Genomic DNA, 25,212 nt, shown 5'->3' on the forward strand with positions numbered 1-25,212 from the left:
CTGTGCCATCTCTATGCAAAACTCAAACTCAACATATATTAACTGCTAAATAATACTTCCTAGTCACAATCTAATCAACCGAGTCGTCCCAACCAACCAAAAGTCCCAATAGTGCTCGACAAAGCTTGTACAATGCCTCGAGCAAAAGCCTAAACTAGTAGGCGGTCATGCACGGCAGATACTGACATCACAGTCCCGAGGTTACGTTCGGAGATGTAATAACTCCTCACCTCCGCGGACAATCAAAATCCAGAGTTGAAACAATGGCTTCGACATTGCCATCAAAGATCCAGCGATCTGCTGTCGTGTTGTCCTCCGCCGTAGTCAGAATCTCGGCACGCAGTGCGGTATCACCAGCCGCGGCCTTGCACCGAGCTCTCTCCGCACCGACAAGAAGACTGGTCACTTCTCCTCAGAACCGTGTCCTCCCCAGCCGCCTGGCATCAACATGCAGCATCCAAGCTAAGGCAAGCCGGAACACCAAGACTCCGGGCCAGGCGCAGACGCGGTGGAACAGCGATGAGGTCAGCCCAGTCAAACTCCGGGAATGGGGCTTCGAAGATGTATGTACTCTCCAGACTGGTTTAGTCATTCTTCCTCCTCTACCATTTGTTTCTTTATTTGAACCAAAAACCACAATGAACCAGCCATAAATCCCTTGATAATAAGCTAACAAAACCAAATCTAGATCAACGCCGCCCTCCCATCTTCAACCCCAAACTCCCCAACTCACAAGCCCATAATCCTCATCGACGTGCGCGAGCCTGCCGAGCTCAAAGGTACGGGTATTATCCCGTCTGCAGTCTGCATCCCGCTAGCATCACAGGGAGATGCATTGTACCTCACCCCGGACGAGTTCGAGACCCGGTTCGGGTTCCCCAAGCCTGATCCTGTGGAGAGCGAGGGCGAGCCTGCGCAGATGGTCTTTTATTGCAAGGCTGGTGTGCGGGCTAAGACGGCAGCGCATATGGCCGTGCAGGCTGGATATGACCCTGCCAATATCGGGGTTTATATGGGTAGTTGGTTGGATTGGGAGAGACACGGCGGGAAGGTTGAGAGGTGGGAGGGGGATGATATTTGAGTTGGGGAAATCTTGATGCTGAAATAGTGCTCATTTGCCGAGTGTCTGATAGACAATGGTGATCTGGTCGGTTGAGAACAGGATTGTACATATTACATACATAATGCTGAATATGACCTTGAAGAGTAGATCAGCTGGTCTATTCTGATATTGTGAAGCAACCGTTCGATTTGGTCTCTGCTAAAAAAGAAACAGATCTCCCTAGCTCCTAAACTGGTAAATTGCTTCTGTGTTGAAGATAAAGATCAACTACATGGTAGTCCAAATGTCTGTTCGCTAATGCAAATACTTGAATAGTATCAGTTCAATCCACTATAACAACAGAAACAAAAGATCTGGTATCGACCAGGCCTTGCTTTTCCTATATCATGTACAAGCGACCTCCCTCGCTGTTCACCCATCAAGTCATGGTCATTCATTGTATGTTCAAATCGTAATCAAAATAGGATAACTTTTCCGCTTTTCGATAGCAATTGTCATAGCTTAGTAAATTTCGATTCGTTTCCTCCAAACTGGCTATGATGGAACCGAAGGCCATGAGGGCCGACGGAGAACAAAGCTCGCCACTTACTGGAATTTGATCGTAAGTTCGCTTGAGGATAGGTACCGCAAGGCTGGAATGGGTCCGGTGCTAACGATTCTTGATATGAAGACACCGCACACCGGAAGGAAGCCCTAAGACCGAATTCAAGGAATGTCGAAGACGGGCTTGAGCCTCTTGACCAGAGCCCATTCCTCCATGGATACCTCGGACCGGTAAAACTCCTTGAGGGTATCGATACTAGCACGCGAGATGTGCGAGATAAGCTGGTCCTTCTCTTCGAGGTGACGACCATACATGGGCTGGTTCGGACCCTCGACCTTAACAGCAACGGAGGGCTGGCCTCTCTTGCAGACCGGAACAGCCTTATGATCGCGCTCGATGGATGTGCTGTGAAACGATTGCGTTAGAAACCAGACAAAAGGGGGAAAAAATCCAGAGAACCAAAACTTACACTCTACCAATATCAATGATCTCCCTTATACCAGCGGCGTTGGTCCTGACCGCAGCCAAAGGAGTGTGGAGACGCAGGCTTCCTTCAATGACATCAACACCGATGACGATAGGGTCTGTCTTGTTGAAGACAGCAATGGGCTTGATGACACAGGGGAAGATAGCAAGAAGCTTAGCCTCCTCCTTACGCTGCTCTGTGATTTGAGCCATGTGCTCAGTGAAGTTATCGAACAAGTGGTAAATGATGTCGGCGGTGAAGATCTTTACACCGATTTCGTTGGCATAGGCCATTGCATCCTTATCGACCTTGACATCGAAGCACAGCATGACAGCATATTCCTTATTCTTCTCAAGCATGGTACCAGCCATCATGACATCACGCTTGTAAACGGGACCGATGGAGATATTGGCAACAGGGATCTTAGAAACCTTGAGGAACTCCAGGAGAGCCTCAAGGGAGCCTAGGGTAGAGGCTTGGACAGTGACACCACGCTGATCAGTTGAGACACGGCTCAGCAGATTCTCCAGATCGGTCATGACCTCCTCCTCAAGATCCTCCTCATCATCATCAGGGCCGACGACAAGCATGCGAGAACCGGCGATAGCGTGCTCCAAGTCGTTGGCAGCAATCTTCACACCAAGGGCGGCCTTGACCTCCTTGTTGTGAACGTACTGGGACTTCAGACGCAGCTCCTTGAGCGGTGCTGGTGTCAGAAGAGCACGAATATTGGTTGTAATAGGTCCGTTGAGACCGCACATTACGATGCGATCACCCTCGCGAAGGATACCGTTGGATAGAATAACGTCAATGGTGGTACCGAGACCCTCAATGACCTTGACTTCCAGAACCGTACACTCGACCTCAGACAAGTACATAAGCGAGTTAGTCATACGTTCTTGACTCAGGCTGGTCAGCAGCTTCAGCATGTCAGGAACACCCTCTCCGGTGTGGGCGGAGGTGGGAACGAGAGATACGTTGCGAGACAGAGACTTGTTCTCGAAGAACAGCTCAGAGTTGAAACCCTGCTCGGCGAAAGCAAGCTTGGTGGCCTCAAGACGAGTGCGGAACTCGTTTTGAACACCCTTGTTTTGCATAGCCAAACTATCTTCGAAGCCATTGTTATCAATCTTCGTCCAGCCATAAAGACGATCGATTTTGTTCAATGCGACGATAAAAGGAGTCTTGCGGTCACGCAGCAAACGCATAGACTCAAGAGTCTGGGGCTCGAGACCGTGCATGATATCAACAACAAGAATAGCAATGTTGCAGAGAGAGGAACCTCTTGATCGCAAGTTGGAGAAGGACTCGTGACCGGGGGTATCGATGATCAACAGACCAGGGACCTTGAACTCGAACTTGCCATCCTTGTTGACAACCTGGGTCTTTGTGCGTAGAGCATCGACGGGGAAGTAAGTGGCACCGATTTGCTGGGTAATACCACCAGCTTCGCCCTCCTGCACGTTGGTCTGTCGGATTTTGTCAAGCAGCTTGGTCTTACCAGTATCGACGTGACCAAGAATACAGCAAATAGGGGATCGAAGATCATCCTTCGAACGAGCCGCCAGAGCCTCCTCGTGCTTGAGCTTTCTCCGCTCCGCAGCCTCGGCCTTTCTCGCCTGAATGGCCCTCTGGTTGGCGGATTGCTCTTCATCAGATGAATCTTCATCAGATGAATCGTCGGAGTCGGAGTCGGAGTCGGAGCCGGATTCTTCTTTCTTCTGATCCTTTTGGGCGGGTGCCTCCTCAGCGGGCTTCTCTTCCTCATCAGATTCCGCATCCCAGCTGTCCTTGACATCTTCGTCGGCAGCCTGCTCCCAGTCTTCAATGGCGTCCTCTTCCGTAGGAGTGACGGCAGCAGCAGCAGCGGCGGCGGCGGCGGCGGCCTCAGCCTTGGCCTTCTCCTCGGCCGCCTTCTTTCGATCTTCAGCTTCGCGCTGAGCCTGGGCTCGAGCGGCGGCGGCTTCGAGGTCCTCTTCCTGCTTCTTGCCAGCCCTCTTCTTCTTGTTCTCATATACAGGGCGCGGCTTCTTTTCGCCATCCTCCTCTAAGCCAGCAACCTTGGCACCAGCGGCAATCATCTGCTGCATGCGCAATTCATTGCGCTCCTTGGCCTCTCGTTGAGCCTTGGTAAGCAGCTTGCCTTCCTTGCGTAGCTGCTCCTTCTTTTCGCGCTCCTTCTCCTTCTTGCGCTCACGAGCCTCTGCACGCTTCTTCTCTTCCTCTTCATCGAGGAGCTTCTGCTTGGCCGCGGCAGCCTTCTCTTCCGCTGCAATGCGCTCCTCCTCCTCACGTTGCTTCCGAAGAAGCTCCTGTTGTTTCTGAAGGGCTGCTAGGTGAGGAGGGAGCTTCTTCTTCTTGCCAGTCTCTGCGGTAGATGCAGCGGCGGCGGCGGCTTCATCCTTCTTGGCTTCAGCGGTGGCAGTCTTCTTGGCTTCGGCCTTTTCTTGAGCAGGGGTGAGCTTCTTCTTTGCGGCAGCCTATGTAGACGAGAGAAAGACCGATTAGTAAATGAGCTGGACACCCGGCACGTATTTCCAGCATGGCAAAAAATGTAAAAACCTACCTGCTCCTTCTTGCGCTGCTTCTCCTTCTCCTTCTTCTCACGCTCCTTCTCCTTCTTACTCTTTACTCGGAACTCGCCCTCAGGCTCTTCCGCCGCAGGCTTAACCACCTCCTTGATGGGCTTGGTCTTCTTTCCAGCGAAGACATCGTCATCATCGAAGTTATCCTCCTCGGGCTGCTTGCTAGCCAAAGCATCGACACCCTCGGCATCCTCACCCTCGACAAAGTCATTGGTCTTGCCCTTCTTAGCCTTCTTGGCTTTGTTTTTTCTCAAAGCAGCCATAAGGCCACCGACCGGCGCAGCCTCCTCGTTGGCATCTTCTTGGGGCTGCTCGTCGGCGGGAGCGGCGGCGGGAACGGACTCGCCGAGATCAGCCTCCCAGTCCTCTTCCTGTCTCTTGTTACTCTTCTTCTTGGGAGCCATTGCGATAGATTTCCCTTGGGGATTTTGTTGGTCCGATTGGAGTGGTGTGGGCGCACAAACGGAGTTAACCGGTTACTTGCGACTTGTAGTAATACGCACACGTATTAAGGGAGAGGATGTCAGAAGTCAAAAAAAGGACAATCCCCAGAATGAAAGGCGAGAGATACTAGAGCTCTCTGTAACGTGGGCCTAGGGAGGGGTGTGGGAAGGGAAAAGAATTTCGGGAAGAATCATGGCCGGTGGGGAACAATATGGCATCGGACTTGACTTTCTAATCGCCACAACCACAAACCTATCTGAGTTGCCCCATATTGTCAAGGGCTTTTTTTTCTAGGATCTCTGATATCGCATATGTGCTAAGCTACCAGGAATCGAACTTCGAACATTAATACTAACATTTTAATCTAACTATGGCATAGATACACTCTCACAACTTGACTCAAACCTCCAGGGCTATGCCCTCCAAGCTTGGTCCTCCACACTTCTTCACCCTGGCCAAATCCTCTTCATATCTTAGATCTCAACGTGTAGAATATGCCGAAGCCAGCTGAAAACCGCCTGGGTATGGTGTTCATTAACCCCAAGCACGTCCCGAACTGCCTCAAAGAACATATGCACTGTTTCAGGGGTCAGGTCCTTGAACTGACTCTCGTTGCACGCCAGGAGAACCTCATCCAGGTGCTTCAAGCCGCGACTGACAAGGCGAGCGAGGATGTTGCCGTCGATGTGCATACTGTTCTCGACCTGGGAGATTGCATCAAGGTAGCGATGTCTGCGGGACAGGGAGGGACAGATGACCTCATCCCTAAGGCATATATTGAGCAGAAGTCGAAGAAGGTGCCACTCCTTCGCATCAAGGCACAAGAGCCTGTAGACCGATCCATTGATACCAAAACCATAGAAGGTCTTAGTGGTCGTCAGCACAGCTGGAGACCTGTAGCCTCGAGCGAGCTTGATCAATGAGACGGGGAGATTGGCCGTCGGACGAGGCACAAGGTCACCTGGTTGATCGAGGTCTGTGAATGCCCGGGTAGCTCCACCTCGGGTGCTCACAAGAAGGAGATCCGATTGAACTCCATGACCGGCCAATAGAGTGTGCGACAAACCATCGCGTGCCATTGGGTCGAAACCGTGCATCAGGATATCCCCATTTGAAATCTTGTAGACCAGCAGAGAATGTCTCGAGGTGGTGACATAGATCATGCCTCCGTGCATTGTCATCTCAACAGCTGGGGATGGAAGAGTAGCTGTGATGTTTCGAACCCATTTCGTCATAGAATTTCGTGAGGTGACCGTGAAGAATTTGTTGCCAGCGGCAACAATTAAGCTATCGTCGTATGCCGTCATGGCATAAACTGGGTCCTTAAACCATTGTGTGTGCTTGTCAATGCAAGTGATCTGCCCAGGATCGTTGGCATCTCGAGACGCTTGTATGAGCATCAATCGACCTTGTCGGTTATTGGGTCGATGAGGCAAACTGATCGAAGTCCCAATTGCGATAAGATGGTATGCATTGCCATCCTTGTATGGCATCCAGTCAAAAATGCATGTGATTTTCTCACCAGAAGCTCCATGTGGTCTCCAGGGGATATGGCCTTGAGCAACCAGGTTTCTATCGGTAGAGACCACTGGTGACTGTCTGTCTGGGTCCACAAACTCGACACATGCCGTGCGGGAAATATCGAGAGGACTTGCTTGATTTCCGGTCTCGGTCACAGAATATGAAACAATGAGACTTTGGAGATGATCGGAGTAGGTGAGCTTGCTTGGATTCCCGGGAATGTCGATGCGTCGGGGAACGACCTTTGCTTCTTGATCCAGAGAGCATATCAGAAGCTGACCATCCGCAAAACAAAACATGTATGTAGTTGGAATCCCTGACTCTTGATCTCTTACATCGACAAGGTCGAAGCTGCTGAACCTGGTAGGAAAGTATGCGGGCTGGCATGAATGTTAGACCATAGCTCAAAAGGAAAGGATGTGATATAACTTACGCAGTTTTGATCTGTAACCCAAACACGAGACAAGAAACAGTCCAAGTCCTTGCCATTCGGGGCACATGACACACGCCAGAAATCATCTCCGCATGTAAACAACGCAAAATTATTGTGGGCTTTGAGGTTGATTGATGTTTGCCCAAGATGGTGTGGCGCTCTTTGTTCCAAGCCTGAAGGGAAAGTGTCTGGTTAATGAAAGGGATGCAAGGGACCAATCTGCTGAACTAAAGACGACTCACGTTTGAAACCGAATACAGGGTCACCATGAACATCAACGGCGTTTGTATCTACATTGAATGGAACAAGTATGCCACTTCGAAACCCACATAAAAGGAGCGCGTGGCTTCTACCGCCTGAGATAGTCTTGATAATAGCGAGGCTTTCAATCGTTTCTGACATGTCTTTTGCAGTATCACTTCCGACTAAGATACGAGTGTCGGCATGTTGTCTGATTCCACCAGTCTCGTTATAAACCTCGAATGATAGCACTGTACCATCGCTGGTACCGAGGAAAATGAAGCCAACCCCCCCCCAATTCTGGTGGGAGATACAGATGGGCTCTTTTTGGAGTGGGTATGGAACTTCATGATCAGATAGGGAGGCACGTCCTTCAGTCATGACTATCCGAAGAAAATGGAGAAAATTTCCCTTTTTACTTCTTGTAGTCATGACAATAGTGGAACTTGGGCCGTCCACAATAGCTGCCGTGACAGATACAAGGGGGTCATGTTGAACACAGCTGCTGAGAGAGAAATCAGTAGGGACAAAAAAGTGCACAGCTCTTTCTGTGACTCGAACAATAACACCGGAAGGTGTAGAGTCCATTGCCAAAGTCTGTTGAATGTCCAAGCCTGTATCATCCTCAAGGGCAGTAATGCCATCTCTCATGTCGGGAGTCGTATGAAGGAGCAACGACGAAAGCGGGTCGGAGGCTAGTAGGTATATTGAATCCTTAGCACCGAGTGACACAGCCCACATATCACGTATGCTGGACAATCCACCTAATGCGGCTGAGACTCCAATCTGAGCCTCAATGCCGTATCGAAGTTCGGTAATAGCACCATTGCCTGAAGCAGAGGTTGAGCAGACAAATATCCGATCGTGTTCATATGGAGTGTCTTTGAAGATGCCTGAGGTGTTTGAGGGAATAACAACTGCATCGGGAACTGGTGCCCAGTTGACGAATCGCTGAACACACCTGGGGTGATCCCGTGCCTCCTGGACAAACAAACCGCCATCGCCCTGGCTTCCAGCAGCGAGAATGAAGTCACCACCTTCATGGCCCATATCAAGAATATCAAATGCCGTATCAACATCGCAGTGGAGTTGACCCAGAGAAGTCTGGGTTTCGAGCTCACCATCGTTGCCAAACTCGAGATAATAGATCCAGCCTTTTTCTTGACAAAGGAATATTCCATCGTACCTCTGACTGTACATCCAGTTCCGCGAAGGTCTGGCCCAGCGAGTCCACAGTCCAGCTTCGGACGATTCGGCATCGGGAATGATTGGTGGGTATCGCATCGGACGAGACGAGGAATTGGGTGTGTACATTGCCATGGAATTTGTGGTAATCAGGAGGTAGGAGGATTCTTTAGCCAAAGGGATGACCATGCTAGGCAACTGGTCTTCCTGAGGCAGAAAGATTGAGGTGTGTTTGGGAATCATGCGGTTGAGCATACTGGCTTCATCCCATTCAAACACCACAGACCGTGTTGTGCCAAGTTTATAGACGAGAAGAAGTAGAATGGTCCGTTTGTCGTTGATGTCTTTTGGGTAAAGGAATTCCATGAACAGGATATCGCCCTCCACTTGTACGAAGCTTTCCTGTTGATTGTTAGTATCAGGCAAATGACGAATAGAATATGGCGGGGACATACACATTCAATTGGGTTCAGCTTTCCCTGGGCCATCTGCATCTGGAGTTCGCCGGGAGATTTTAACCACAAGACCGCGAAGAAATTACGCGACGCACTGACTGCAACCGCGCGCGACCTGGATCATGGTGTAAGCTTTCGTCGATCCAACTGAGTTAGCAATGGGTGATACTTACTTGGGATCAACAGCTATATGCTTGCCATACTTGTCGGCTATGTTGACATCGCGGGGCAAAGGTCGACTGTAGGAAACAAATGGGCCATCTCCAATCTCTGAGTAGTACATGAAAAGGAGCTCATTTGAGTCCGTAGCAAGGAAAAGAATTTGAGGTGGGAGTTGATTTTTGTCGTGAGGGTGAGCCATCAAGCTTGATGGAGCCTGAGTTTCCCAAGGCAACTGGGTGCTTACATTGATGACTTTTGCCCCGATGAGCGAGCCTTCGAGATCTGATTTTTCGACAACATCTTGAAGGTGACCATTGGGCAGGGCTTCCTTGATTTGAATTCGCCGCTCTCCAATGAAAACAACATCGTTGTGGTCTTTATCTCGAAGACGCGCTGGAAGAATCCAGTTGATGACAGGACTGGGGATCAGTGGCTGGGTAAGCAATCCAGTCAGACACGTCGAACGCGAAACGGGCTGGTTGCCAGACATTGCAGTAATTGAGTGGGTTTCACAAGAAACCGACAACAGATTAGAGCAAATGAGAAGGTGATTCTGAAGCCAAAGGCGTGTAGCGGGGTTAAGAGATATGAAGAAACTTGAAGATTGTTATGAAAGAGAGAGATGAAGGATGGAAATGGAAGATATAAGGCGGAGTCGTAAGTGAATGAGTAAGGAAAGTAGGCAATAGGCAATATCAAGAGCCAGCCTGAGGCGCAACAAGCCCCAATATCTGTTTGAACTGCACACCGCCCCTGTAACTTCCTATATTCGAGAAATATGGTAATTAAATTCGATGCTTGCAAGGTCCACTTGTCTTCATACTTCAAAGAGTGGAATGTCTCGAATGCGATTTATGCATCGACTGCCAAATGCGATACTGGCTGTGAATTGATATCCGATGCACAACTAGAGCCTGAAGAGAGTATAGGCAGTTGACAGTGATTTCACAGTCAAGGGTGTCCCAGACAAGCCCTGCAATATCTTATTAACCAATGTACCCCACATATGAGGAACAAATGTCAATGTGAGACTTACAGCTTGCCCGAACGCTGTACAGTAGTATCAGCTCTCGAAGACGTGCCTGACACAAGCTCCATTGGTTTCCAAGCTCCAGGAAGCAATTCCTTACTTGCCACAGAGCTAACACTGTCACTAGCAGAGCAAGCCAATCCCGGAGATATGCAATGACCGCCCGTTGGTGAGCTGTCGGAACCCCAGAGACTGTGGGCTTCTAAGGGCGCACAACACGGTACACAAATATATGTGTCCGAGATCTTGCGATGAGTACCGAAAAGCATAAACCGGAGCGTTGTGCCTAAGCCTAACACTGAGCGAATGTTGTTATCGGGGAAAACATGTCGCGGCTGCCGATGGATGCCTAAGGCCGCCAAGCGGGACTCCGCCGCCTTTGACTTCAGACTTTCCACGTCTGGGTATACATGCCTAGACATTCATCAGTTCACGTTCAAAGGGACCTTAACTGTTAAAGGTAAAGCCTTTTCTCACATATTTGGCATTAAGTCGTTGCTTTGGACACGTCGTTTCGTTGTCCAGTGAAAAGGCTCCGGTCGATCTATATCCGATTGACCTCTCAATGTTATTGAGCCAAATCCAAAACGCACAACTTGAACGTTATTCATTTAGATTGAAAAACAAACCGAGTGATAACTTTCATATTTTCTGGTGTGTGTGCATATTAGCTGCTTGATCTCCTGAGAAGGACGTCTTAGCGCATAAAGAATGGAAGATACCGGAAAAGAACCGGGTCATCCCAGCTCTGAGGACACATCTGCATCAGAGGAACCCTCAAACAACTTCAAATTGGATACAACAGCAAAACAGATGGCTCGAGCAGAAAAGGCAAAAGCCATCCGCAAAGCATGTGCAGCGCGCGATGTGGAAGCCTTGGCTGTGCATGCAACTTCAGAAGGCGGGTTACTTGAAGATGACTTGAGACAGATAGCCTGTGAGTATATATTCCGGTTTAAAGAAGGTAAAAATACACATAGACTCAACTAACTGGTGAACAGGGCCTATTTTGTTACGTTGCGACGAACAAATACGACAGTTTGATACGGCTCCAAGTACTGAACTTTTACGACATGCCGATGAGGAACAAGTAGAGCTCGACGTCAACCGATCATTTGTCTATTACCCAAAAGGTATGCTATTAAAACTCTCCATACAAGACGACTTTGGATATTAATGGAGTCTAGCTCCCGAGGAGGAGATGTTGAAAAAGAAACAGCAGCTATCAAACCTGATCACCCAGGTGCTAAGGGAATACCCTATGCTTTGTTATTTCCAAGGATATCACGACATAGTCCAAGTTCTTCTTTTGGTACTAGGCGAAAAGCAGGCCGTGCCAGCAGTAGCACAGATATCCCTTTTCCGCATACGTGACTATATGCTACCCTCGCTGTCTCCAGCCGTGAAACATCTCCATCTCATTCCTGCAATCATCGAAACAACAGACCCTGAGCTAAGACGACACCTTGACAATACTGAACCATTCTTCGCTCTCGCAGCTACACTGACACTATACGCCCATGATATTCAAGAGTACAGCAATATCTCACGAGTTTTCGACTTTGTTTTAGCTCGCGAACCTGTGGTTGCAATTTACCTCTTCGCAGCAATGATCCTGTCTAGGAAAAAAGAGTTGCTGGCAATCCCAGTGTATGAACCCGAGATGCTTCATTTTATGCTTTCTAAGCTGCCATGCCCACTTGATCTTGATGGACACATTCTGCATGCGGCTCGGCTCTTTGATAACCACCCGCCGGAATCCCTGCCGCTTGGAGCCTGGAAACATATTCCCTGGTGTAGCGTGCTCAAGACTTCACGAGACCCACATCGCAAGTACACCCCAGAAGACGCGATGTACTTTTTTGAAAAGCAATCCCAACAGATTCGGGCCGAAGAACGCAGGAAACGAGCTATGGATTTCTTATGGAGCCACCGTCGCTCTGTGGGTTCTGTGGTACTGGCTATCTTGGTTGGAGCTGCATCTTTCTATATCCGCAAAAAGGGACTCGACACCTCGATTTGGTCTTATGTTGGCCGAATTCAGAGGGCAATCCGAAACTGGATTTAATCTCAAGCCAACGTGTCAGATATCGCGGATGCTTAGTGCTATTGCATGTGTATAATAATGAGAAAAAGTGACAGAAACAAAATAAAAAACCTTATATCTGAGGATCGCAACTTCAGAATTTACATATAGTGAAAGAACTCAGTCAATTTATAGCAAATAATATATATTCGCTACATACTCGTGTATGATCTGGTATCCACAGTTGTGGCTTGAGCGGTGGCTTTATCTGCGGAAGCTGATGTGTACACTTAACAACTCCCCTTCCAACAGCTTACCTCAAAACTAACTACAATGGCGAACCGAGGCTACGATGTCGTAGTAGATGTGGATGCAGAGGTAAGAGCGCTGTGATGAACAACACACCATTTCGTCTAACAAATCAGCAGGGCGACCTTGGCCATACCGACCTGCAAGAAGACCTCGAATTCCACCCCTCCAGTGAGTTCCACCAAGCGAACCGGCCCAGCCCGATTCTCTAACTAAGTAATCCTACTTAGACTTTGAAAACGACCAAAGAACCGCCAAAGTCCAAGGCGACTCCGCCCCGTTCCTGGGTGGCGGGCCATCGCGCCGCCGTGACCGGTCCCCTGGCGGTACGCCGGCCAAATACAGCTGGTGGTCGCTGCATTACTACGAGCAATTCTTCGATGTCGACACGAATGAAGTCTTCCGCCGCTGTGTGGCAACGGTGTATCCGCGCACCAACTTCCTCGATGTGCTAGAGGGTAACGCAGACCTGTACGGGCCGATCTGGATCGCGACTACGGTGGTGGTTATCCTGTTTTTGACAGGTACTATCTCGCAATGGCTGTCGAACAATGATGACAAGCACTTCGAGTACGACTTCACGTTGCTATCGGGCGCGGCTGGTCTGGTCTATGGGTACACCGGCATTTTGCCTATTGCCCTGTGGGGTGCGCTGCGTTGGTTCGGCAGCTCGACGGCTGACCTTATTGAGTGCTGGGCTTTATATGGATACTCTAACTTGGTCTGGATTGCCGTTGCGCTGGTCAGCTGGAGTCCGTTGACTGCGCTGAACTGGGCGCTTGTTGGCGTTGGCTTTGCTTGGAGTGTCTTCTTCCTTCTGCGGAACTTGTATCCGGTCTTGAATGCTACTGATGCCAAGGCTAGCAAGATCCTCTTGGTCTTGGTTGTTGTGCTACATGCGGCACTGGCTATTGCTATCAAGGTGCTTTTCTTTGCGTAAGTAGTGTCCTTGTCTGACAAACAAATTGACCTTGAGCTAACATATCTACTAGTCACGGGAGCCCGGTTTCAAAGAAGAACAACAAGGACAAAGACCCCAATGATGACAAGGACGACACGAAAGGGATGATGTTCCGGGCATAAGCGAGGGAGGATGGATCATTGGCTTTTCATCTGGAATACTGGCCATTCCGTCAATTCTTGCTCAGGTACCAGTTTTCCTAGTCGTGTTATTGAACGCATGCATGTATTGTACTCTTTATTTATCGCGGACGGAATTTGGAGATGTGAAGCAATTCGACTTTTTGAATTTTACACATTTCATTTCATGGAGTGCAACTTGGTCGTCGAGAGGAGTCAACTAGAAAAAGTATGACGGTGGCTGCATTGATTTTATCATCATATCTAACGCCATTTGTAATCCTCTCCATGTAGCAGTCCAGCCAATCCCCATCTCTGGAACAGCACGCCGAGCACAAGACCAAGGGGCGAGTCGTTTACTTGAGCTTCTTCTTGGGGCGGAGCTGGTTGGTGTGTCCGCACTTCTTCTTGCGGCAGTTGGTGGCACGGGGAGGAAGACGAGCCTGTAATAGGTTCGAGTTAGTACATGGAATTCATGGCCTTGCCACTAAAGGCGATTTCTTCATGACGATCATCTGGCGCAGGCGGAGAAGGCGGGGTAAACGTACGTAGCACTTGCGGCAGATGGCCTTGTCGCAGTTGAACTTGGAGGCAAGGGCCTTGAGGGAAGGCTCAATGATACCACCACGGAGACGCAGGACAAGGTGAAGGGTGGACTCCTATAACGAGTTGATACCGCATGTTAGCGAATGTTCCACCATTTCGCAGACCATAGACCATAACGCAAAGCGATGATTCCTCCTCTTGCGTATCCGTGGGCAGAGTTTATCTCTGAACAAAGAACATGTTGGAAATCTGATCCACCCGAGATACCACAATGCCTCCCGCTTTCGGTCCAAATCACATAAGTTGAATTCCGGTTCCTACCTTCTGGATGTTGTAGTCGCTCAGGGTGCGGCCATCCTCGAGCTGCTTGCCGGCGAAGATCAGACGCTGTTGGTCAGGGGGAATGCCCTCCTTGTCCTGGATCTTGGTCTTGACGTTGTCGATGGTGTCGCTCGACTCGACATCGAGGGTAATGGTCTTACCCGTCAGGGTCTTGACGAAACTACATCGCACCGTATTAGCCCATATTCATTTTTCCTCCATGGGTTTGGGTCGTATCGGCGATGGGATCGGGATTGTGGTTCGCGATGACATTTAAGGGTTCAGAAAGACCTACATCTGCACTGAAACGGCGCGGAAAAAGACGATGTTAGCTCACTGAATCCATAGCGATGCATAGACGCTGTTTCACGAGGTTTATGGGACGTACTGGTTGCGAGTTCTCGTTGTTGTCGGCTGTCGGTCGCTGTGTTCCAGGCGGAGCTGTCGATTGTCAATTTGAGGATTTCGCTCGCTTAGCAAAGGTGGACCGACCGGGGTACCCTAAGCCCTAGTTGTTGCCCGTTTTCGTCATACGTTATGTAAGCAGCCCGGCCGACCAGCCAATGATAACTTGGCAGTGCATCTACGTCAAGTATAGTAGATCACTATAAATGAAGCGTGTTTTCTGTTCTCAATGGTATTTCCTGATCGAATAAACAAATCCTTCGATTACCACCTCAGCTGGAACTATCAATGCGTCGAGAAAAGACACTCGTTCACAGAAACCTTAGGAAATCAAGTAATTGAACTAGGTAGAGACAAAAGGTTGTACAAAGGTGAACGCCAGATACATGATCCCGAAGGCCCAGCGCCGTGTATATGATTACAATAAAATTTCATCACCGTCTATATCCTCGGACCCCGCCTCGTACATGTCCTCTTCAAAATCAGCCATGCCATACGTGTGGCCAACATCGTTTTCCCCGGTGTGCATTCCTTGTCTTCCCAAATTAGCGAAGTACTCTCTGTTCTGTCGCTCTTCATCTTGCTGTGAAATCTTGAATTCAACAAATGTGACAGCACGGACAAGTGTTTTCAATTGGACCGCAGCGAGCTGGGCTGCTACCTCATAAAAAGTCCGTGCGGGACCACTGAGATGTGATTCCCATCGATACCGGTGATACCACTCGCCGGGACGCCCGTGATCAGCCTCTTTGTCGTCAGGGATGACCCTTCTGGTTCTAACGGCTTGCATGACTGTTTGTAGCAAAAGTTCAAGCTTCTCTCGAGTCTTATCAGGAGGAGCACCAGTAGCAGGGACAGGGACAGAGGCAGGGGCAGTGATACAAGCAGAGGATGATTCTGGGACAGCGCTAGAGGTTGGTTGGGTATCTCGTTCTGCCCGGCTGATGGGAAACATCGCGGCAATGCGACTGGGTTCCTTAGAAGTATCGAGCCAATTGCTTTGGTACCAGTCCATGTAATCGTCTAATTGGGCAGACGTCATGTTCAACACGTCTTGGTCTGTGATCTGAATGGCAGTCTTTTTTCCAATATTTCCCCCAAATCCCCGATCACGATCGAAGTGGTTATGGGCGCGTGCCCAGAGGGCCCAGTCCATGACCTGCACAGCGGGCTCTTGATCTGTGTTGGGATACCTTTTCAAATCATCGATTGGGAAAAGTAGTTTCGTAGAAACGATAATCAGCACCATCAATTGCAAGTCAGGAAGAAGACGTGCTGTTTTTCGGCCATCGGATGAACTTGTTGTCGGATACTGAAGTGTGAAGCCTAATAGATCTTGCAAAATCATAGTTGTATCATATATCTCAACTAAAATTCGTTAGCTAACATAAACTGGCAACCATTTGGCGGACTGTCTCTCATACTTGGTAAAGCTAATCTCTTGATGAGCCGGAAAAGGACCAGGGGCAAATTCAAGGGAGGAAGGTCCAATTCAAATCGGCGCTGATAGAACAACACTATTGCCAGGACGCCGCGATGAAACCGCTCGGCATTAGGTATTGACTTTGTCAAATTAGTCAATCAACCCAGAAAATATTCCGGAGGCAGACTATACTCACATTGACCTCAAGGATCGCAGTCAGTTCTGGCGGAAGCCTATCCCTCATTTCTCGGGGGACAGTTGCCAGGACTCGGACGTAGGGGATTTCTTGCCGCATTATCATGCTGCAGAATGTGAGTATTGCGTGCATCCTGGAAGCAGACTTGCATGGAGGGAAGAATATACATACTCGTGGAAATCACTGACATAGACAGGAAGTCGCATCAAGAACGCTGCGAGATAACACAGTGCAACGGAATCGATCAGACGAGGCCATTCGAGATATCTCGAGTTTGGTTTAAATCTCATATCACGAGGTTCATCTTTTGCGGGTTGAGAGCTGAATACCTCAGATTCCGTATCATTGTCGTCACCATCAGTAGAATCAGTGATTCTTGCTTCAAAATCTTGCAGACGAAGAGCCCAGAGATCGCGGACAACAAGCTAATGAATAATGAGCTTTTATCCTTGAACACAAGAAGCAACATATGCACATACCTCAAGTTCCTCTGGGAACCCGTGTTCATGAACCAAGGCATGACATTGTTTCCAAAGGATAAGCTGGTAGATCTGCAAGAAAAGCGTGTATGCCGGACGGCCACGGAGTGCTTTTGGTAAAGTTAGCGGAGAAAACGAGGCTCAAGCAGCTAATTACATACTCTTGCTGACCTTCTCCCTGGTTTCTCTCTTCACGCGATGTGTTTTGCCTAGGTTTCCAAAATCGGCGGCATCTTCTGCGACTTGAACACCCTACACATGTCGCATAGCCATTAGCTGTGTACTTCCTGACATTGGATGCAGCGATAGGATAAAGAAAAGCCGATAGACGTCATACCTCCTGCAAATGACCGCGCCGACAATACCAAAGTCCATTGTCGAGATAGTATCGGGTCTCACGACAACCTTCTTGACCGCAGACCCCTCGGGTAACGTAGTCCATCCCCAAGGGAGTTGTTCATGCTTGTTTGACAAAGAAGGGTTGGTATATCGAGATCGCGGGACTTTTTTTTCTGCCTCCCAGTGACCGCCGATTTTTGTCGCTCCACATGTCCCGCAATGCGCGCGCTGTGATTGATCCGTGGACTACATCAGACGATTGAATTGCAAGCTTCTAGTCCCTAGGTAGGTACTTTTTTTTATTACTTGTGGGGTTACACTTGTGTATATTTTGGTTGGGGTGTAATTGAGCTCTAAATTCATTCGTCTACTTCATAGTCTACTAGAGCCCTCGCGCAGTCAAGCAAGATTGAGTATTTATTCATCACACTATCATGAGATGCTGAGACTCAGAACTGTTTGGACAACACATATTATGCCAACCAAAGCAATTCTCGGTCCAGCCCACATCCAAGGTTATGTGGGGGACAGATCTTGAAGCAATGGGCATAATCATTCAAAGAATCGTATCCTCCTTTGAACCGTGAAAGATAAAATTTTTGGCGGGCTTTGAACCCTCGTGGAACATAAAGGCTGGCATAACAGGTAATAAATCCATGTATTAAATTTAACCAGACTTGGGAGCCTCCTTGCACTCCATAGCGGCCTCCTCGCCCATGGCAGTCAGGACGACGACGTCTAATGGCACATATCAGTGATAAGTCCCGAGGAAGTTTGGATATGTTTGGAACTTACTGCACTCCTTCTCCTCGGTAAGGAACATCTGGTTGATCTTCTCACCAACTTCGTTGTCGGGGACCTTGACATCATCCTTGGTGTCACCGTTGTCGGTCATAAGGGACATGAAGCCGTCCTCGGTGATATCGAGCTAATATTCGTCAACCCAACAATTCAACCGTCAAGTCATCAGGGGAACTCACGAGCTGGTACTCCTTGCGAATAACGTGGGGAACGTCCATGTTGTGGGTGGAGGGGGAGAGATCCTCAAGCTTCTTGGCAGTGAAGATATCGGTGGCGATCAAGTGAACCTTGGCGTGACCGTGCTTGCCAGTCTTGGAGGTAGACATGTCAATGATCTTGCAGGGGCGGTTCTTGATAACAACGTGGCCACCCTTGCGCAGAGCAGAACACTGCATGGGGTAGGTGAGCGAGGCTCCGGCATCAGCCGAATCGAAAGTGACATCGTGCTATATTGAATTATGTTAGCAAGCGCTTCAAATTAGACAATAGGGCGGGGTTGAGAGTCCAATATAGCCTCGTGCCCTCGAGAAGAGAATAGAAGGGGAGCCGCATGCGGGGCAGGGACAGAAATCCTCGAGACAGCCATTGGGGGATCTCGAATTTGTAAAAGAAAGTACATACCTCCTCGGCAGACATGGTGAATAGATGTAGAGGGGTTGAAAGAGGGGGGTTTTTCGTAAAATTTGGGGAGGGGAAAAATGAAGAGAAGGGGAGAGAGAAATTCAAACGACTAAAATCTATCGTGGGCGCTGTGGCGGGGTCGCTTACTGGCCGGTGATTGGTCGAGGAGGGTTGTCCACCTTGTTGGGTTTAGTGTATATAGGAGGAGCGTCCGAGTGTCCTGAAACAACCTAACAACTACAACGTTCGACCTTCTTGTTGAGGTTACTTGGTTGATTTCCCCGAGTATACGCTTGATTTCTTGCTTTTGTTCTGCATTTCCATGCCGTTCATCCCTTTACACAATGTGGCGCGACCGCATTTCAGCCCAGTCAACTCCCTCCGGAGCCAATAGCCGCAACCTTTCTCCTCTACCGCGACGCTCATCATCCCAGCTATCTCCAAGTCCCTACAATAGTCGCCCTGGTGTAACATCTAGAAACTCGTCAACATCTCTTCTCCTGACCCCCAACGACTCTACAACCTCTCTTCCAGGAACTGCACGGGCGACCAATGGTTCTCCTTTAAAGCAGACGAGTATTCAACGACCTCGACCGGCCAATGTTCCCGATCCGCTGGAAGTCTTGAATGAAATCATTGGAAAGGAAAAAAACCAAACAGATAAGCATGTGCCGCCGCTATCGTCGGTGCCGGAACGACCAGGGCAATTGGTGGAAGCTGTCCTTTTCGACGGACTAAGTCTCGAAGACTTTCTGAAAAAGGAGGATCCAGCACCAATAAAAAGAACGCGCGAGAGTGATGTAAATGTGCAAACCGTCCAGCAATTTGAACAAGAACGAGATAAGTTTGAAGAGTTACATACATCTATTACTGGATGTGATGAGGTGTCTAAGTCAGTTGAGCTGTACTTGAATGACTTCCAGAATGAACTGGGTGCCGTATCGGCAGAGATTGAAACTTTGCAATCTCGCTCAACACAATTGAACGCGATGCTAGAGAATAGGCGCAATGTGGAACGGCTGCTGGGACCCGCCGTGGAGGAGATCAGCATTTCCCCCAAGGCGGTGCGGACAATTGTCGAAGGCCCAATTGATGAGAATTGGGTGCGTGCATTGAACGAGATCGATTCTCGAACAACAAATATCGAAGCCAAGGCCGCTGCTTCCTCCAACGGCTACAAAGCCGTCGAGGATGTAAGACCCCTTTTAGCCGATGTGAAGACCAAAGTGAGTATGCTGCCCTCAGATTATGTAGACCTGCATTGACATCTATGTAGGCAGTTCAAAGGATCAGAGATTATCTTGTGTCACAAATTCGTGCTATGCGATCGCCAAACATCAACTCTCAGATTATCCAACAACAGCGACTGGTGAAGTTTAAAGATCTATACAGTTATCTCTCAAAGGTCCACCCAAAGCTGGCAGGAGAGATATCACAGGCGTACATCAACACAATGCGTTGGTATTACACATCTCATTTCACACGTTACCTGCAAGCCCTCGATAAGGTCAAGGTTTATCCTCCTGACCGAAACGAGGTGCTTGGAGGCGACCCATCCACACATCGCTCAGGTAAGAAATATACTGCTCTGATGCTCCCTATATACTGATTATTTCAGGGAACATGATGCCTGGCGGCCGAGCTGGCTCTGCCGTACATGATCCTTTCTCCTTGGGTAGACGTATTGATGTCCTCCGAACTGGCAATCTCCAGGCTTTATCCTCATATCTGGCCGAAGAGGATAATACTTACCATGGAATTGAAGTGCCGTTTCGAAACTTCAACCTCGCATTGGTGGACAATGTGTGCGCCGAGTACTCTTTCCTGACCGAGTTTTTCTCCCCAAAGACCTTCCATCAAATCTCTCGCAATGCCGTGGAAATATTCCAACCGGTCTTTACCCTTGGCCAAAACCAGACTAAGAAGTTAATCGAGCACACCACGGATTCTCTGGGTGTCCTCATGTGTGTTCGCCTCAACCAACATTCCGCGTTTGAGCTTCAGCGCCGAAAGGTGCCCGTCGCCGACTCGTATGTTAATGGAACCAATATGCAGCTCTGGCCACGCTTCCAGGTGATTATGGATCAGCATGGCGACTCACTCAAACGAGTTGGGTCCAACACTAGTCGCAGTGCTGTCTCGGCCCTTTCGATTGCAGGCGGAGATGACTTGAAGCAGTCTTCGGCGCCCCACTTCTTGACTCAACGATTCGGACAGCTTCTACATGGAATCCTTGTGCTCAGCAGCGATGCTGGTGATGATGAGCCGGTATCTAACAGCCTGGCCCGGTTGACTGCTGAATTCGATTCTCTTTTGGCCAAATTGAGTCGTAATGGCACAGATGCCAAGCGAAGAGAGCGGTTCCTCTTCAACAATTATTCATTGATTTTAACCATCATTAGCGTATGTTGCTAGCCCTATGTTTGGGCAACGTCCGCTAATCGGAAACAGGATACCCAAGGCAAATTAGCAGTTGAGCAGAAGCAGGTAAGCATTTGACTTGTCCACGTGTCTACCAGAGATCCTATAACTAACTTGCCTTGCAGCATTTGGAAGAGATGCTCAAGAATAGCACCAGCACCAAGCGGTAGAAAGCGATTATACACTGGACATATGCATATTCCATGTGGAAGACGAACAACAAAATGCATTTAGATATCCTTTCAAATATCTTAATTAATGTGTTTACCTAGACACCATAGGACCCCGAAAACCATCGAACTGCGTGAAGATATTCCATCTGACAAGAGAATAAAAAAAGAGTTGAACGCGAGAACAACCTTAGTCGATCCGGAACATTCCAGGTGGTGGAAGATCTTCAGCACTTCCCTCGTAGTACTAGAAGTGTTCTCTTCCTGGAAATATGGGGCATCTTGACTTCTTGTGTACTTGAAATTGAGGACCTTGATAGACCAAAGTACTTTTGAGATTAATAATCTGTCAAATCGGATCGGCGATATTATAGACAGGTTTATGCAGTGAATTGAAAAGGAAATGTTATCTTTTAGACTGTCTAAACTGCTGGTATTGCAGTAGCCCTACTTTGTCTTCTTACATGTTGGCGATGTAGGCATTAAGCCTTCTTGACAAGCACACCCTGAATCCTAGGCAACAGACTAAACGGTTCTTCAGGTTCTTGGACCTCGCGTGGATTTTCCCACTCTCCACTGTTGAGAATGTCTGCCAGCACATTCCGCGTCAAATCACATCCGACAAATGTGCTCCAAGCAGGATTCCAGCAAGCTAAGGTTTCTTCATGTCAGCCGGTCTGCGTCATTCTAGAGACAAGCGCCTATAGAGTCCAGAAAAGAAGAAAGGCAGATACACACCTTGCGCTACACTCGTCAAGCGGTTTCTACTCCATCCGTGTTCCCAGAATATAAACTTGCCTCCAGGTTTGAGCAGCTTCCACACCTCCTTCATCACATTCTTTGGATCCTTTACTGCACACAGAACCTGGATGCATAGCACGGCATCCAAACTCCCCTCGGTGATTCCCTCTTCCCTCAGAACATCGCTGTCTTCAATGCCGCAAACTATAACCTTATACCTATCCCGCAGATTATACTTGTCCAATTTGGCATCTATGGCGTCTTTGAAGTGCGGATTAGGTTCAATGCCGTAGACATGCTTGACAAGAGCGGTGTCATAACGATGAATCTGATTGCCTGGGCCAGGGCCCAGTTCGAGAATAACGCCACTAGCAGCTTGTACGAGCGAGGGAACAACGGTTGTGTCTTCATAGGCGATGAAATTTTCAGCTGCATATGGTGGTCAGTTCACTCTGTGCACGAGTTGAGAGAAGATATGGGTTGGGTTACAAGTTATACTGAACAACTTCGCCGAAGCGGCATCTCGAATTTGTTGTGGGCGGCCAAGTGCTGCGAGACCGTCTCGACGAACCGCTTGTATCAAAGCTTCCCAATGCACTATAATGGATGATTAGTATAGTCGTGGAAATTCGGTGACCAAAGACTTGCGGCAAATCGAGAACCAGATCAGGCCCCATGGACGGAGAATGGAAGCAAGGCGGCCAGGTTTGGGGGACATAGTTATGTACGTGAGATGGTTCTATGAAGGAGATGGTCGAGAGTTTCGTAGATAAGAATGAAATTTGAGAAAGAAGAAGTTGATGATGAAGAGTCGAATGTTATAGTCGCTGCTTTAGTATCAATCCGTACTAGTTCAGCACTAGTCTATATTGAGTAGTCAGGACTCATGTAGCGAATGGGGGCCAAAAGCATTCACCTGCGATATTACGCCGAGAGGGAATTTATATTAGCAAAAAGAAGACTATATATACAAATCCACATCCAAATCCACATAGAAATGAAAGTCAACCATGTGCTCCGTCACCCCAGCCAAGCCCGGCCTCTTCCCCGCCCTACGCAAACTCTCCAAGCTCAAGCTCCAAGCTCCAACAACCACAACCATCACCCATTTAACCACAATGGTCAAACCCCTAACATTCAAAGGCGACAAGCCAAAGAAGCGCAAGACTCGCACCGCAGACACCGAAGCCCCAACTCCTAAATCGCGCAAAACCGAACCCGAACCAGACGACAACCCAGAAGACCAAAGCTGGGTCTCAGCCGACTCCCCAAGCGACATTGCCGGCCCAGTAGTCCTAGTCCTGCCCTCAGACGACCCAACCTGCGTCGCAAGCGATGCCAACGGGCAAGTTTTCGCCAGCAAGCTCGAGAACCTCATCGAGAAAGATCCGAGCACGGCAGAACCACACGATGTGCGACAGGTCTGGGTTGCGTCGCGGGTGGCGGGGACGGAGTCGTTTAGTTTCAAGGGTCATCATGGGAAGTGAGTGAACGATACTACTGCCTTTTATCGCAATATGTGCATGCGCATACTATACCCATATTATCCCAATTTCTATTTCAATTCTGTCTTCCTTTTCTTTTTCCAATTCAATACAAAACTAACAACCTCCCCACTCACAGATACCTCTCCTCAGACACACACGGCCTCTTCAGCGCAACCGCCTCGGCAGTCAGCCACTACGAATCCTTCCTAGTAATCCCCTCACCCGAAGTCTCAGGGACATTCTCACTACAAACGCACGGCGGCGACGGCGAGTCTTTCCTCTCGATAAAAGAGAACGCGAAAGCCGCTGCTGGCGTGGAGATCCGCGGCGACGCGAATACGATTTCGTTTGAGACGACGGTGCGCGTGCGCATGCAGGCGAGATTTAAGCCAAAGTTGCGCGCGTCCAAGGAGAGTAAAGCGTACGAGAAGATTAGCAAGAAGGAGCTTGAGGGGATTGTTGGGAGGGTGTTGGATGATGAGGAGGTTAGGAGGTTGAGGAAGGGGAGGAGGGAGGGGAATTTTCATGAGATTCTGCTGGATGTTAAGGTTAGTGGGAAACATGATAAGTGGGCTTGAGGTCTTGAGGTGAGTTTTTTTCTTTCTTTTTTTCCTGGTTTGGGAGAGTTGGTGCTGATGGGATGGTAGTGTTTCTGTCCTGAAACAAGGCTGACTTGGCTCTGTTCGCCACGATATATATTCGAGTTGTGCTAGCTCCGGGCTTGGGTCCTTGATGCTGAGGCTTTAATGTTCTCTCTCGCCTATTGTCGGTCTGGCCTGTCGACATCTAGGTCACTGACAGTCAAGACAATGGAAGTGCGTCACGCGAGCTCAGACCAGACTGAGAGAAACCCCAACATATTGGCTGGGCTTGATGATCGATTCAGGCAGACCCGGTAAGGGAACTATGGAGGTGGTGCATGGCACTCTGCAAGCCTTCGAGGGCCACCTAGATGGTGGTTCATTTCTCTATCAACAGAGCGACGCATCTAATTCTGGACGTACAGCGAAGAAAGCCATAAATGACACAAATCTCCCTTCTGGGGTTGTATGAACCCATTTTATATTCTCTCTGGTAATCGCAGGTTTCAAACTTTTCCGATCTGTGGACAACTTGTATGTTAAGAAATTATCAACGGGATACCAAAAGCAAACACGAGAGTATCTCAAATCAAGGATTCAACTTAACTTCAATTAACACAAACAACACACACATCCATTTGTAGATAGAGATAGTTCTGATTATGGAAGACATGATTCATCACGGAAAAAAAACAGATCTATGGCGAGAAGAAAGGGCGGACGGTAATGACAGAATGGGGGAATGTGTCCGGTAGAGCAGCAAGCCTTGGGTATGAATTCTAACAACAGTAGTACAGAACAAGACCTCAAAACCTCGATAAAAACGAGGTACGGGGGGCACAGAAGAAGTATGATAGACCAGCTCACGGTGAACATAACACAGAGAACGAACGGCAAGCGCGTCCAGATGTCAGCGGAAAGCATTCTTTGAGGAAGAGGGAGAAAAGATAAAAGACGAGATAAACGAGGTGGCGATATCTGGGTTGAAAAAGAGAAAATAGCAAAGCTGATCAGATCTAGGTTCATAAGGAGTCTCTTTTCACCGCGAGAACAAGCCCCATGATATGGGACAGGACGCAGGTGGGTAGTGGGAGGGCAGGGTCAGACGATTGTACAGAGATAGGCGAGGAGGAGCGGA

The 25,212-nt window shown here is 48.8% G+C and overlaps 10 protein-coding genes across 10 annotated transcripts; 5 read left to right on the forward strand and 5 right to left on the reverse strand.

Moving 5' to 3' along the window:
- Positions 1-263: 263 nt before the first annotated feature.
- Positions 264-1,081, forward strand: N7518_008708 (rhodanese-like domain-containing protein; the record flags this gene model as incomplete). The annotated part of the gene is made up of 2 exons (XM_057189635.1): positions 264-563; positions 689-1,081. The coding sequence occupies 2 exons, from the start codon at positions 264-266 to the stop codon at positions 1,079-1,081; spliced, it is 693 nt and encodes a 230-aa protein (XP_057041338.1).
- A 687-nt stretch (positions 1,082-1,768) lies between these two features.
- Positions 1,769-5,062, reverse strand: N7518_008709 (putative mitochondrial translation initiation factor IF-2; the record flags this gene model as incomplete). Its single annotated transcript, XM_057189636.1, has 3 exons — positions 1,769-2,012; positions 2,077-4,553; positions 4,640-5,062. The coding sequence occupies 3 exons, from the start codon at positions 5,060-5,062 to the stop codon at positions 1,769-1,771; spliced, it is 3,144 nt and encodes a 1,047-aa protein (XP_057041339.1).
- A 513-nt stretch (positions 5,063-5,575) lies between these two features.
- Positions 5,576-9,588, reverse strand: thtA (the record flags this gene model as incomplete). The annotated part of the gene is made up of 5 exons (XM_057189637.1): positions 5,576-7,003; positions 7,057-7,229; positions 7,299-8,883; positions 8,937-9,051; positions 9,110-9,588. 5 exons carry the CDS (start codon positions 9,586-9,588, stop codon positions 5,576-5,578), a joined length of 3,780 nt encoding a protein of 1,259 aa, XP_057041340.1.
- Positions 9,589-10,839: 1,251 nt separating this feature from the next.
- Positions 10,840-12,196, forward strand: N7518_008711 (TBC domain-containing protein; the record flags this gene model as incomplete). Its single annotated transcript, XM_057189638.1, has 3 exons — positions 10,840-11,065; positions 11,130-11,261; positions 11,316-12,196. 3 exons carry the CDS (start codon positions 10,840-10,842, stop codon positions 12,194-12,196), a joined length of 1,239 nt encoding a protein of 412 aa, XP_057041341.1.
- A 291-nt stretch (positions 12,197-12,487) lies between these two features.
- Positions 12,488-13,546, forward strand: N7518_008712 (Yip1 family protein; the record flags this gene model as incomplete). The annotated part of the gene is made up of 4 exons (XM_057189639.1): positions 12,488-12,532; positions 12,583-12,634; positions 12,694-13,399; positions 13,456-13,546. 4 exons carry the CDS (start codon positions 12,488-12,490, stop codon positions 13,544-13,546), a joined length of 894 nt encoding a protein of 297 aa, XP_057041342.1.
- Positions 13,547-15,233: 1,687 nt separating this feature from the next.
- N7518_008713 (uncharacterized protein) lies at positions 15,234-17,288 on the reverse strand (the record flags this gene model as incomplete). The annotated part of the gene is made up of 7 exons (XM_057189640.1): positions 15,234-16,183; positions 16,240-16,378; positions 16,435-16,540; positions 16,606-16,859; positions 16,914-17,023; positions 17,075-17,165; positions 17,265-17,288. The coding sequence occupies 7 exons, from the start codon at positions 17,286-17,288 to the stop codon at positions 15,234-15,236; spliced, it is 1,674 nt and encodes a 557-aa protein (XP_057041343.1).
- A 627-nt stretch (positions 17,289-17,915) lies between these two features.
- Positions 17,916-18,723, reverse strand: N7518_008714 (Eukaryotic translation initiation factor eIF-5A). The gene is made up of 4 exons (XM_057189641.1): positions 18,675-18,723; positions 18,233-18,499; positions 18,048-18,180; positions 17,916-17,990 (listed from the first exon to the last, which is right to left on the reverse strand). Exons 1-4 carry the CDS (start codon positions 18,687-18,689, stop codon positions 17,920-17,922), a joined length of 486 nt encoding a protein of 161 aa, XP_057041344.1. The 5' UTR covers positions 18,690-18,723; the 3' UTR covers positions 17,916-17,919.
- A 295-nt stretch (positions 18,724-19,018) lies between these two features.
- On the forward strand, positions 19,019-21,265 carry N7518_008715 (putative GARP complex subunit (Sac2); the record flags this gene model as incomplete). Its single annotated transcript, XM_057189642.1, has 5 exons — positions 19,019-19,900; positions 19,951-20,245; positions 20,293-21,077; positions 21,126-21,161; positions 21,221-21,265. The coding sequence occupies 5 exons, from the start codon at positions 19,019-19,021 to the stop codon at positions 21,263-21,265; spliced, it is 2,043 nt and encodes a 680-aa protein (XP_057041345.1).
- Positions 21,266-21,747: 482 nt separating this feature from the next.
- Positions 21,748-22,724, reverse strand: N7518_008716 (class I SAM-dependent methyltransferase; the record flags this gene model as incomplete). The annotated part of the gene is made up of 4 exons (XM_057189643.1): positions 21,748-21,917; positions 22,004-22,435; positions 22,505-22,603; positions 22,655-22,724. 4 exons carry the CDS (start codon positions 22,722-22,724, stop codon positions 21,748-21,750), a joined length of 771 nt encoding a protein of 256 aa, XP_057041346.1.
- Positions 22,725-23,016: 292 nt separating this feature from the next.
- N7518_008717 (uncharacterized protein) lies at positions 23,017-24,071 on the forward strand (the record flags this gene model as incomplete). Its single annotated transcript, XM_057189644.1, has 2 exons — positions 23,017-23,489; positions 23,630-24,071. The coding sequence occupies 2 exons, from the start codon at positions 23,017-23,019 to the stop codon at positions 24,069-24,071; spliced, it is 915 nt and encodes a 304-aa protein (XP_057041347.1).
- Positions 24,072-25,212: the final 1,141 nt, after the last annotated feature.

The sequence above is a fragment of the Penicillium psychrosexuale genome (assembly GCF_028828465.1).
Source record: "Penicillium psychrosexuale strain IBT 29551 chromosome Unknown utg000004l, whole genome shotgun sequence".
NCBI lineage: Eukaryota > Fungi > Ascomycota > Eurotiomycetes > Eurotiales > Aspergillaceae > Penicillium > Penicillium psychrosexuale.